The 12,426-nt window shown below is 37.5% G+C and overlaps 1 protein-coding gene across 2 annotated transcripts in view; it reads left to right on the forward strand.

Annotated features, from left to right (window-relative positions):
* Positions 1–12,426, forward strand: part of CDKL4 (cyclin dependent kinase like 4) — a 42,113-nt gene that overhangs the window by 516 nt on the left and 29,171 nt on the right. Inside the window, exons 1-3 of one of the 2 annotated variants that reach the window (XM_036925768.2) lie at positions 58–125; positions 6,172–6,395; positions 9,882–10,003. In XM_036925768.2, the coding sequence (XP_036781663.2) occupies positions 6,228–6,395; positions 9,882–10,003 (290 nt within the window). In that variant the 5' untranslated portion in view covers positions 58–125; positions 6,172–6,227. Of the gene's footprint in view, positions 1–57; positions 126–6,171; positions 6,396–9,881; positions 10,004–12,426 lie in introns of those variants that run through there. The other variant, XM_036925766.2, reaches the window with a different exon arrangement.

A 12,426-nucleotide genomic window follows, 5' to 3' on the forward strand; every position in this document is an offset into this window, starting at 1 on the left:
CGGGCCGCAGCACGGCCGGCCGGGGTTGGGGGCGGAGGCGCGCGGGGAGAACTAGGGGCGGGATGAAGGCCCCCAGGGACAGGCAGGTTCGCTGCCTTCCCCTCCGGCGGCCTCTGGAGGGCCGGGTAGGGGCGGGGGCGAGGGGCTAGAGGGGACCGCCGTGGGCGGCTCCCTTGGGGACGAGAGGGAGGCACGAGGGCGGCGGGGGCCCAGGCGCGGTGGTCCAGGCGGGCCGAGGGCGCGTCTGCGCTTTGGAAACCCCTGGACGGCAGCGACGCTGGACTGTCGTCCAGTGAAGGGTCGGTCCCGTTTAGAGGCCTGGAAATAAAATGGATTATGCCAAATTTCCAAATCTGTTTTGTGTATACACGAAATGTGATGAGTTCAAACAAAATTCTTGGATTATGTAATTATATGGTCTGGTTTTCTGAGGATGTTTTTAATTAATCCGATTGTGCTATCACCAATTCAATTTACAAAGAGGTGTACTTTTGAAGTTCTGTAATTCAGTATTATGCTTACAAGACAGATGCAGAAAGGTTTTGTAGCCCATTTTTCTGGTCAGCTTTATAAAATAGAAGTACAGCCTGTTTTTGGTTGCATTGGAAACAGTGATAACATAGTGGATTGTGACTTTTAGCCTGTAGAATCTGTAACTGGTCTGGCCTAGTGTTGAAAAAGTCCCCTTTTCCCCTCATTGCTAACTCCTCTCTATACACCAGTCTCCTATAAACTCTTAGATTAGGCAAATAATAAGTGTTTTTCCACCCCATTTCCTCTCTCTCTTAATCTTGTCTTCCTTATCTCAGTGTACTCCTTAGGCTTGCCTGAGCCTTCAGGACCTGCCTCCAAGTGTTTTTCTCTGTTTCTAGGTGCATCATTTTGCAAATCCTTAAGACTAAGGAAATTAGAAAATTTTCAGAGAATTTAAGGATCCACTAAAGTAATCATCTGTTTTTCTGTATTCACCAGTAGACCCAAGGCTATACCTGTTTTTGCCTTTGTACACAGACCTTCACTAACTTAGTCAACTATTTGGAAAATTCTGAAGTCAGGAGGCCCTGTAGCCAAGAGGTATGCAGCTTCAGATTGGAAATCACTAATAACTATGGAAAATATTTTGAACCAATGGCATCTGTCCCTGCCAAGAGTTGTTCCACTGTTTAATCTTGATTTCCTGCCCAAGTACTGTATTAACACATCAAAATGTAATTACTAGATTACTTTAAAAAGAAAGTTATTTTACATATTTACTGGGAAAGTTAGAGAATAAAATTGTAGTAGGACTGCAGTAGATAGTTTGAGCACCTACTAAGTGCCAGACAGTAACTAACAATGCATGTTAGGTTTAAGAATGTGTAAAAAAGGAGTGAGGCAAGTTAACACAGTATGTGGAGAGAGGGAGCTTGCTTTTGCAGATTGGGGAAATGTAAGCAGAAAAGACGCTTGAATTGCACTTTACAAAAGACGAAGAGGATTTCAGGGGAAAACCTTCCAAGCAGCAGTATACAAGCAGAGACTTAGAGACTGGAAGTATTCGGGGAAGAATCTGAGAAGCAATGCAGGAAAGGTACATTGGGACCAGGATGTAAAGGATTGTAAATACCATACTACAATTTGAACTTTATCCTGTGGCATTAGAGGGCGTAAGACTTTTTCGACCAAGTGCAGTATCTGATTATATTGATGTTTGAGAAAGATGTTTTTGGTGTAATGGAAGTAGATATGCAGAAGAAAAGTAAGTGAAGAACACTTTAGTCCCAGCATATATGGGGTTTTTTAATTGTCCTATTTTGATATAAGAATTTCAAACTGCAAGAATAGTGCACCTGGCATCCCATGCATCTATTCATTAATGGCTTACATTGTGCTCCATTTGCTTTATCGTTTCCTTTTTATCTCTCTGTATTAATACATGCGTATTAATTTTCTGTACCACTTGAGAGTAAGTTGCATGTCCTCTTACCTCTAAATAATTCAGTGTATATTTCCTAAGAATTGGGACATTTTCTAACTTAAAAACAATATAGATTACCAAAACTAGGAAATTTAGTGTCTAATCCACAGTCAATATTCAGATATCACCCATTATCCCAGTCTTTTTCTTCATAGTTATTTTTCCCCTATTCTAGGATCCAGTTCAGGATCACACATTGCATTTCATTTTCACCTCTTTAGTTTCCTTCAGTCTGGAACAGTATTTGACCTTTGTCTTTCCTAACTTTAACATTTTTGTAAGAACACAGGCCAATTATTTGTAGAATGCCACTCAATTTGGCTTTGTTGTTTCCTCATGATCAGTTTCACGTTTTGCATTTTAGGCAAGAACACCACAAAAGGGATGCTGTGCCCTCAGTGGCTCATTTGCCTTTTCTAGACATTTCATGTAAATGGACCCATACAAAATGTGAGAGGTTTTTGTCTGGCTTCTTGCACTTAGCATATGTTTTCAGTTTTGCTTTTTTTATCTTGATCTTATGATAAATGCTGCCTGAAGGCAGTAGTAGTTCATTCGTTTTTTTTTTTGCCGAGTAGTATTTCATTGCATGGTTTTCATTCCTCAGCAGATGGCATTTGGACTGTTTTCAGTTTGGAGCTCTTAGGGATAATGGTCCTGTGAGCATTTGCATACATGTCTTTGTGAAACAGGGACCATAAATGTAGTCAGAGTAGGGTGAGGGCCTCCGGAGGGGGCAGGGCAGGATATTTGCAGCCAGAGCAATGTAACTACATGCAAGGAACGCCCCCTGCTAAAACTCTACGTTAAATATTGAGCTCTAGAATCATTCTTCAGTGAAATCAGTTAATATTCCCAAGATAAAGAAGAGTAGCACATGTTTTATTATGCTAACCACTTATAATCATGTGTAAGGTTCTCTTTAGCATACTAAAAGGCCCAGGCCTATGTGCTGTCTTTCTCCTTCAGATCTGATGAAGTGATTTTGCAAACTGGGCAACTAATTTAGCAAGTAAGCCCAGGCATAAACAACACAGTAAAAGGCAGGAAGGATTCCACCTTAAAGATAAGATTACATTTTAATACCCAAGAAGTTAAGACGTTAGAAATTCTTAACTTACTCTTTAGCAAACAATACCTCGGCCCACCTTGGGGGCTGAGCAGGTGGCCTTGTTTCATATGCTCCCAGACCAAGATGCTGGTATCTCAGGGAGAAATCATCAGAGGAAATTGCTTGTGTTAAGTTAATTCTAAATATTCAGAGACCACTTAACAAGTCCACACCCCTAAGTTTTTTTTCATGTTCTCGAAAAATCCTTAACTGTCTATAAAACACCCTAGACAACGCACCACTACGGACTGTCTTGTCCCTTCCTGGCGTGACCCGGGAGCTCTGTCCTTTCACTGTATCTCTAAATAAAAGCCTGTACCTTGCTCTCCTACCTTGACTGTGCTGTTTGTGAAGCTCATTGTTCGGCTCCGCAAACAAGAACCCCGGCATCATCTTTACAGACATATTTTTCCTGGGTAGATAGATACTGAAGAGTAGAACTGCTGTTTATGTTTAACTTTTATGTTAAATTTATGTTTAATTTTTAAGACTTTGCCAAATTACCTTTCCCAATGGGGCTTATAATTACAATAATCCAATTATTATTTTCTAATGGGGCTGTGCCATTTTATAGTCCTGCCATTAGTGTGTGAGAGTTCGTTTCTACAGTCTTCTGGATTTTAGCCACTATTCTGCATTTCTCTTTCCCTTTCTATTCTTTTCACATATTTTTATTACATTGCTTTCTACATTGTCAGACTTTATAACATTTATGTATTATTCTTCCCTCCTTATCCCCATCTTGATCTTAGTCTTTAATTAAATATAATAAATGCTCACCATAAATCCTTTTCCTGAAGTTTTCCCAATCAACTCTTAAGTCTACAAGAAAGTTATCCTCTTGTTCCTGGAATTCTCACATGTTTTAAACTGTTTATCCATGAAGAGTTCTTGTTTTTCCCTTTCTTCCCTTGAATTTCTTCAAAATGCTGCTGTGTTTTTATTTTGCATTGTATGTTGCTCTTGAAAAATTTGGTCACTTGAATTCTCTTACACTTATTTAGTCTATTTCTGGAGAATATGAGTGTTTTCTTTATCTTTTATAGTTTTATTCAAATATGTCTCAGTTGATTGGTTCATTTTCCTAGCTATCTGGTGAGCCCTTTTAGTATGTATATTCAAATCTTATTTTATTTCCAGAAAATTTTTTTGGATTAGAGTTTCAACTATTGGTTCTGTTCCACTGTTTTGTCTTCAGTGACTCTAGTTATTTATATATATATATATATATATATATATATATATATATATATATATATATATATGTTGGCTCTTTGTCTTCCATTTCAACCACTTTCTCTTTAAACTCCCATAGTCTTTATTTCTCATTTTATTCCCTTAATTGCCATTCTGTCTTTCTTTAATGCCCCTTATTAAACTTTCATTTGAATCTGTTCTCCCATTGGCATCTTGTTATTTAGCCTTAATTTCTGAGATGATTTGGGCTTGTTCTTCCATGTCTTTCCTGAATTCAATCACCTATCTTTTTTCTTTTCCCCTATATTTTTATCCACTTCTGGTCTTATTATTTGAATTTCTGATTCAAAGTGGCTTTTCATATCTCCAAATGATTGTTGGAAGATATTTAAACCGCTTGGAGAATTGTGTTTGTTTTCTTCTGCTTCATAGAGTTTTTTGGAGTGATTTTCATTTGCTGCAATGTTTTGATTCTCATTTCTGTATTTCAGTAACAGTTTTGTATGGAGACTGCTTTCCTGTGTTTTATTTCTTGGGCAGCTTTTGGCATGTAGTAATTGGCAGTAATCCTGGGATAGCCGCCTCTGTCACTGTATCAAAGGGCAGTTTCTTTAATGGATAGTGCTTTTTTAAATATTAGTGGTGAAGGGAAGATTTGCATGTCCTTCAGTTTTGGAGTTCTCTTTTGTTTTGCAAGTTCAAAAATGTATCCCTCTTCCTCTCTTTCCCGTCACTATCCAGTCTCTAACAGATTGAATAAGCCTCTCCCTTCTCCCTTACACTTCTCTTCCCCCAAGGGTGCTGCCAGTGACTGATGCCTCCTCAGTATCCATGACTTTGAAGTCTCCTTCCTATAGTGAGTGTTCACATCCCCCAGGACAACTCCCAGTATTTTTGCACTTGTGATGTATTTCTCTTCCAGAGGGTGATTTTAAGTCTGTCTTAGCCCTTTTTTTCCCCTCTTCTCTCTTTACAGTTTTTCAAGATCTCACCCATTCCTATCTTTGCTTTCTGCAAAGGCTGATAGTGTCACCTCAAGGGATATCTCTTCCAGAATTTGGGGTTTACTTTTCTACTGAAGTTTTGTAGATTACTCTATCTTCTTGTTATGTTGAAAGCATTGTATTTATGTGGTTTTATTGCTATAGTTGATTTCTGTAGCTTTGTGAAAGTTATTTGAAGAGATTAGATTTAGGCTACTGCCATCATTCTTGGCTATCAAAGACCTCAACCATACTATCTTGACAAGCCATTTAGGTGTAATGGGGAACAACAAGTTTGTGAACTTTGGGTAGGGGTAGAGGATAAGAAAGAAGGCATTTGGTTTAGAACTGACTGGTTGTGAAATGATTTTGTCCATTCATGCAGAGATGTTCATCAAGCTAACAGCAATAAATGATGCTGTGAAAAGATTTGTTGTGGTTTTTATGGCTGCTTTATTCAGCAGCCCACATCTTTGTTCTCTCCACCAGGTGGAGGTATAGCACTTTGGACCAGGTCTTGTTCTCAACTCTTCTAGTCTCTGCAGTACTAAAATGGGTTAGGAAGGAAAATATAAACACCATGTCCAAAGGTATAAAATGCGCCTTCAGCTGGATCTCAAAGCATCATATTTTCATCATATACCTGAGGATAATAAAAGCAGTATATAAGTTTCCCTTCCACAGATGTTTTCAATCAATGGAGGTAAACACAGACCCATTATAATAAATAATATATGAAATGTTTGCAGTAGCTGGCAGAACTGTTTTGGAATGACTAAATAACATCCAAGTATTTTTAAGTGTACTTAAAATTAGTCGATTGAAATAAATCTTCGGCATTCTGAGCAAACTGGTTTTATATTACAAACTGTGAGAACATTGCCCTTGATAACTTGATTAAGCTGAGTCATCTTATCTTCCAGGTGCATCATTGTACTGCAAATCAATCAATACAGTAATTTAAGTCACTTCAACTATAATGGAAAAGTATGAAAAATTAGCTAAGATTGGAGAAGGGTCTTATGGGGTTGTATTCAAATGCAGAAACAAAACATCTGGACAAGTGGTAGCTATTAAAAAATTTGTGGAATCTGAAGATGATCCTGTTGTTAAGAAAATAGCACTAAGAGAAATACGTATGCTGAAGGTAGGTTAACTTTCTCAATATCGTGGTACTGAGTGAACTATGTATGCCAAAATTACAAAGGATTCAAAAATGATTTTTTCATTAGATTTAAATTTAATTATTGACAACTATGGGAAATAAATTGATCATCACTTTGGACTTTGGCAGCTCTGATGTTTATCTGATATTATGAGTACAAGCTGTAGATTGTTAAAATATTGAAGTATTTCTACCCTGGTTGGTAAAAACCCACTGTCCTAAGTCCCCATGTCCTTTACTCCCAGCTCTGGACTTTCTCTGCACCCCACCCCCCAATCCTTGGCCCCACAAACCAGCAAGTGAAAGAGCATCTCTTGACACAGGAGCCCATGGGACCACGCCCCTGCCACTGTAGGCATAGCAGTGGTTTGGTCCTGCTTGCACTCCACCGGTTCTTACACATTTTGAATTGCTAGTACCCCCATAAAGGTTTTGTTACAGTTGTTTTCACTGATAGGATTCGACATGTCAGATTCAGATGTTCTCAATGAGAGTATTTTCCTGTCCTAGCAATCTTAGTTTTAGAACCCTAGAAGATTCAGAGATGTGTCTTGCCAAAGGGTTTCAGCCCCGGCCAAGTTCACTATGCATTCAGTGAGACTGAAAAATGACAATGGAACATTCTTGGGGTGGAAGGGTTTATACCCAGCTTTATTTCCACAGTGACAGGTCAGTCACTCGAATCCCATCCACTCAGAACAGATCTGTGTGCAGCAAGCCGGTCTCTGCCTCTGGGCCCTTCTGTCCCCTCAGCTGTCTGTCTCTGTCCTCAGCACTGCCACCACTCCAGTCTCTGCTCTTCTGCAGCTGTGCCACCATGTCGCCCAGAGTACTGGGCAGAGCTCTTTATATAGAGTCAATCGCAACACACTGCCCACACGTGTGTAGTGAGCTAGCTGACCAGGGCCAGTTGAGAATCCTGGCCACAGGAACCCTTACTTTATCCACAAGATGCTTCTCCTCCAGCACCCTTATTAGAGAGGAAACAGGCATAGGCCATGCTTCCCAGATATTAATGTGCATTGGAGTCTCCTGGGGACCTTGCTGAAAGGCAGGGTCTGAGGCCTGGGGTTGGCCTGGGATTCAGCATTTCTAACAAGCTTCTCTGGCACAGAAGCTGCTGGCTCATGGACCACTTTTGAATAACAAAACTGTGATTTCCTCAAGAACGTACAGCTGACCTTTATTTCTGACATGTGTCTTCTGTTTTTAGGAAATCGCCAGAAATCCAGTTTTTAAAGGGAGATAGTCATTAGGGAATTACCTCTCCTTTCCCAGTATTGCTTGCAGCAGGTTTACTGAACTAGTCAATCCTAGTGTTTTGTTTAAAATATAATTTGATGTACACAGAGTTGTCAAGAGGACATCCACCATGCCTAAAAACAGCTCCCCGTTACCTCATAACCAGCAGGGTGCTGGTCACCCAACAGCTCAGCCACAGAGCCAGGCTACACTGTGGCTCTGAACCTGGCGGTGGGTTGTTTTCAAATAAAAGTAATGCTTTTTACCACCCCTAAGCCCATGTCTTCAAGTGAAGTAAATGGTCAGGTAGTACTCCCCTGGCACCCCAATTTGAGAATGAACTTTAAGGTAAAAAGTAGCCAGATTCCTATCCAGTGTGCTCCCATAATGGGCAATCTCTTCTGTTTTTATGTTATGCCTGTGCATGTCCTGAACAGATGCCTTCCATGATAAATTCCACCTTCCCCACATCCTCCCATTATTTAAATGTGATTTGATTTTCCCCCTCTGTACCACCTGTTTTACTTTAGACACGTCACTGTTTTTCTGAGCTAAGTTAATTTCATTTGCAAAGGAGATTGAAATTGCCTGTCTACCCAAAGACGAATTTGACCAGGTTAAGTCTAGACATTGCATCCAGCTGTCGCATCTGAATCCCTTACTTTACTGGTTTTGTTTCCATCCTGTGGTTTCTACTGTAGCACAAAGCAGTGGGCTTCCCTGTGTGACCTGTTTCCTCCCCTATTTGCTTTCCTGTTCTTTTAGGAAATGGCAAATTGATTTGGTGCTCTGGGCATATTTTTAATATGACATGGATTCCCTTTCCCAAACTGTTGAGCAGCAGACACATAGTCACAGAGGGTTTTTTGTTTGTTTGTTTGGGTCAAGTGATGCTTACAGATACTGAGGTGGAAGATGCTATCTAAATCCCTGTCCTTAAAACTGTCTACTGGGCCTGCAAAATATTTATTCAGCTTCTACTATATACACAATGCTGTCACCACAGTTACAGTTGTTTTCACTGATAGGATTCAACATGTCAGTGTCAGTAGTAGAAACAAATCACCAAGTTTTGTATTTCCATTCCTTTGCAGCAATTAAAACACCCAAACCTTGTGAACCTCATTGAGGTGTTCAGGAGAAAAAGGAAAATTCATTTAGTTTTTGAATACTGTGATCCGTATATATAGATATGTGTATATGTATGCATATATATCTTTCTGAGTAAATGGCATAAGGTTTGGAGAGGTTTGTCTCCTACACTGGGAAAACAACATGGGAAATGAGTTTTAAGTAGGAGATCAGATGTCCTGGTTTATAGCTTTTGTTCCAAAGTCTGCTCTGGTTAGCATCCCCTTCAAAAAGTATCCTAGTTTGTATGCTTAATTTTACTGTTAACCTAGCTAGCTATAAACAGGGTGGCCATATGTGCTGGTTTGCCCAGGATGGTCTTGGCTTATACACATTACCTTGATTGGATGATAAATTATGTAGTTACTTTAATGATTATTTTATTTAATCAGGATTTTTCCTTTGGTTTACAAACATTAAACAGAGGTTGCCTTATAAAATGCTTCAGTTTGGAATAGAATTTACACATAAAACATCTATGCATATGTGAGAACAACAAAATCAAGAAACAGCTGAAAATATGATAAACTGAAAAAACAGACTGTAGGTACTCCTAGAATAGACAGTTTGATCAGATTTGAGGGTTGAGATCTAGTATTTCTGAGAGCCAATACTAAAATCCTGACTGGGTTCAAATCCAGCTGACATTTACACATTAAATCCATGGCAATATGTAAACTAAATGGATATTGATGATTTTTATAGTTAAATCAAAATCCATTCCATTTTCCTCAATTTATTATTCAGGTTTTTTTAAGACATGGATGTTTAGCATTTCCAGAAAATGCATACACTGTGTTTAGTTTTAGTGTTTATACTTTCAGTTGTGTACTTTATTTGCTATCTCCAGAGAGATTCAAGCAATTTAGTTACCATCTATTATGGGTACATTAGATGAATTTAAAATTTTTCTTCCAACTTTAAGATTCTACAATTTTTACTAAGAATAGTTTCTCTTGTAACTGTAATAAAATTCTCCACAAGAGATTTATAGAGAATGATAAGCAAGGCCTTGTGTTCTTAAAATTGTAAGGGATTGGCAGAGAAACTTATGAGAAACAAATCACCAAGTTTTCTATTTCCATTCCTTTGCAGCAATTAAAACACCCAAACCTTGTGAACCTCATTGAGGTGTTCAAGAGAAAAAGGAAAATGCATTTAGTTTTTGAATACTGTGATCATACACTTTTAAATGAGCTGGAAAGAAACCCAAATGGGTAAGTAATCTGGAAACTGAAGCTCTGCATGGCCAGTTCCCAGTTCCATATATGTGGGGTTAACTATGGCAAATTTCATATCTGAGCCTCATTCCCCTTCCTCATGGCTACCTCTCTCCGATCTTAGTTATGATGTGCTCATAGGGCAAGTGAATATTAACCTAGAGTAAAAATAATTAAGAAGACATCTGCTACATATATAAATCACAATGCATTTTGAAGCTAACTTACGTATGGATTGACTGAATTCAAGGAATGAACCATGAACCATGGTTCAGTATTAGGAAATCTATTCATATAATTCAGTAATACGTTAAGGGAGAAAAAAATTTATATGGTTGATAAAATTTGAAAAGGCAGTTGATAAATTCTCTTTCCTTTTCTTAGCACATACACAAAGGCTCTTCAACAGCTAATTTTATACTCAACATTGAAGAACCACCATTAAAATTAGAAATAAGATAAGGACATTGTCATCACTGTAATGTAACATTGTTCTGAGAGCTCTAGCCAATGTAATGTGATAAGAAAAACAAATAGAATATATAACTTTCAGAAGCAAGATTAAATTGTCAATATTTGCATATTATTCTACAAAATCTAAGAGAATTGCCTAAAAAGTTACTTAAACTAACAGAATTCAGTATAATGACAATAGTGTTCCAAATTCCACACACAAAAATTAACTGCTTTTGTATCAATCAGCACTTCAGAAAATCTAGTGGAAAAGGATCCCATTCAAATATCAACATCAACAAAAAAGATTTAGGAATAAGGATTAAAAACCTTGTTCACATTCTACGTAAAGACAACTACAGAAGTTAACGGAGGTACATAAAGGATTTTATTTAAATGAGCATATATTTTTGGATGGAAATACTCATTATTATAAAGATACTGCCTCCCTGATTTATTTGTTTATTGTACAAAAATCTAATCAGAATGTCAGTGGGATTTTTTAACTTGAAAACTTGGACTACATCAGGAAGCTTTTAAGAAAGAAGTAAGGGAACTTTAACTGCTAAGTATTAAATCATAATAGTTTTAGAGATTGCCTTTGACAGAAAGTACTGTAAAAAAAAACAAAAAGTGGCAAATTGGGTAAATTATTTGCCAGATGAATAATTAATTTCACATCTACATATGCAAATTTTGCAAGTCATATTTTTTAAAAGATTAACACCCAGTAAGAAAATATATTCATTCCAAATAATTGTACTGAATTTCTACTGTTGCTCCAAGCTAGTTGCTAAGCATATAGCAGTGAACAGAACATACAAAAAATGTTGCCTAACCTATGGAACTTACATCTAGTTCTTACATGAAAAGGCAAGTCATTAAAAAAAGGAGGGGTGGATTAAATGACCAATACACCTATGGAGACATGTTTATCCTCCCTATTAATCAAAGAAATTCAAGTTATTTTAATTAGGTACCATTTGTCACCTATCAAATAAGCAAAGATTTTTCAAAAATAAATATACCCAGCATTGTTAAAGTCAGGGAATCAGACAGTCTAATTCATAGCTGGAGAGAGTACATAATTAGAACAATTTGGCTGTATGTATGAAAATCTTTTAAACAGTTTTCATCCTTTGGCCAAGAAATTCCATTGAGAGAAATGTACAGTAAGTAAACAATCAGACAGGTACAAAAAGTTATATATAAGAATGTTCAGTACATCAGTATTTGCAACAAAAAAATTGGGACTGACCTAATTTTCCAATTGTAAAGATGTGGTTAAATGCAATCTGGAATATTGATAGAATGGAAGATTATGCATCCAGCCCATTAAAAAGTAAGCTGTAGAATCATTAATGCCCTGGTAAATGTTTGTAAAATTATATATGAGAAAATGAGGTTACAAAGTAGAATATTCAGAGTAATTGAAAGTGTGTTTTGAGTGTTCCCAGTATTACAGGGACTGCACATATTTCACTTTCAAAATAAAAATTAATTTAAAAAACAGTTCAAATAATTAATTCATAGTTCAACCTTAAGAGCTAAATAGGGTTTTGTATGTTGATTGAGAGGACAGATATGTTTAGCCACACTATAAATTAATTTATAAATTAATATACATTATCATAGAGTTAGAAATATATACTTCATGTATTTTTCAAGGCTTTGAAAATAAGACATATAATACATACATGGACCAGCTTAATTGAACTAAACATCTTTCTCTTCCCTCTGTGCACCCTAAGCCTTCCTGCCTGTAGGACTTAACTGATGCTCTCCTTTTAACCTAGACTATGCTAACCATTTCCACTTTTCCTATCCCTATCATAATCTTCAAATGTAAAATCCTAGATATTCTTACCATCTCTGAGATTCTTCCCCCTAGGTGGAACTGCTTTAGAATTGTATTTTTATCCACATTAGGGTACTTGACACTTACCACCTTGTGTGCTGTTACTGCA

This window comes from Manis pentadactyla, chromosome 2 (genome assembly GCF_030020395.1).
Source record: "Manis pentadactyla isolate mManPen7 chromosome 2, mManPen7.hap1, whole genome shotgun sequence".
NCBI classification, from domain to species: domain Eukaryota; kingdom Metazoa; phylum Chordata; class Mammalia; order Pholidota; family Manidae; genus Manis; species Manis pentadactyla.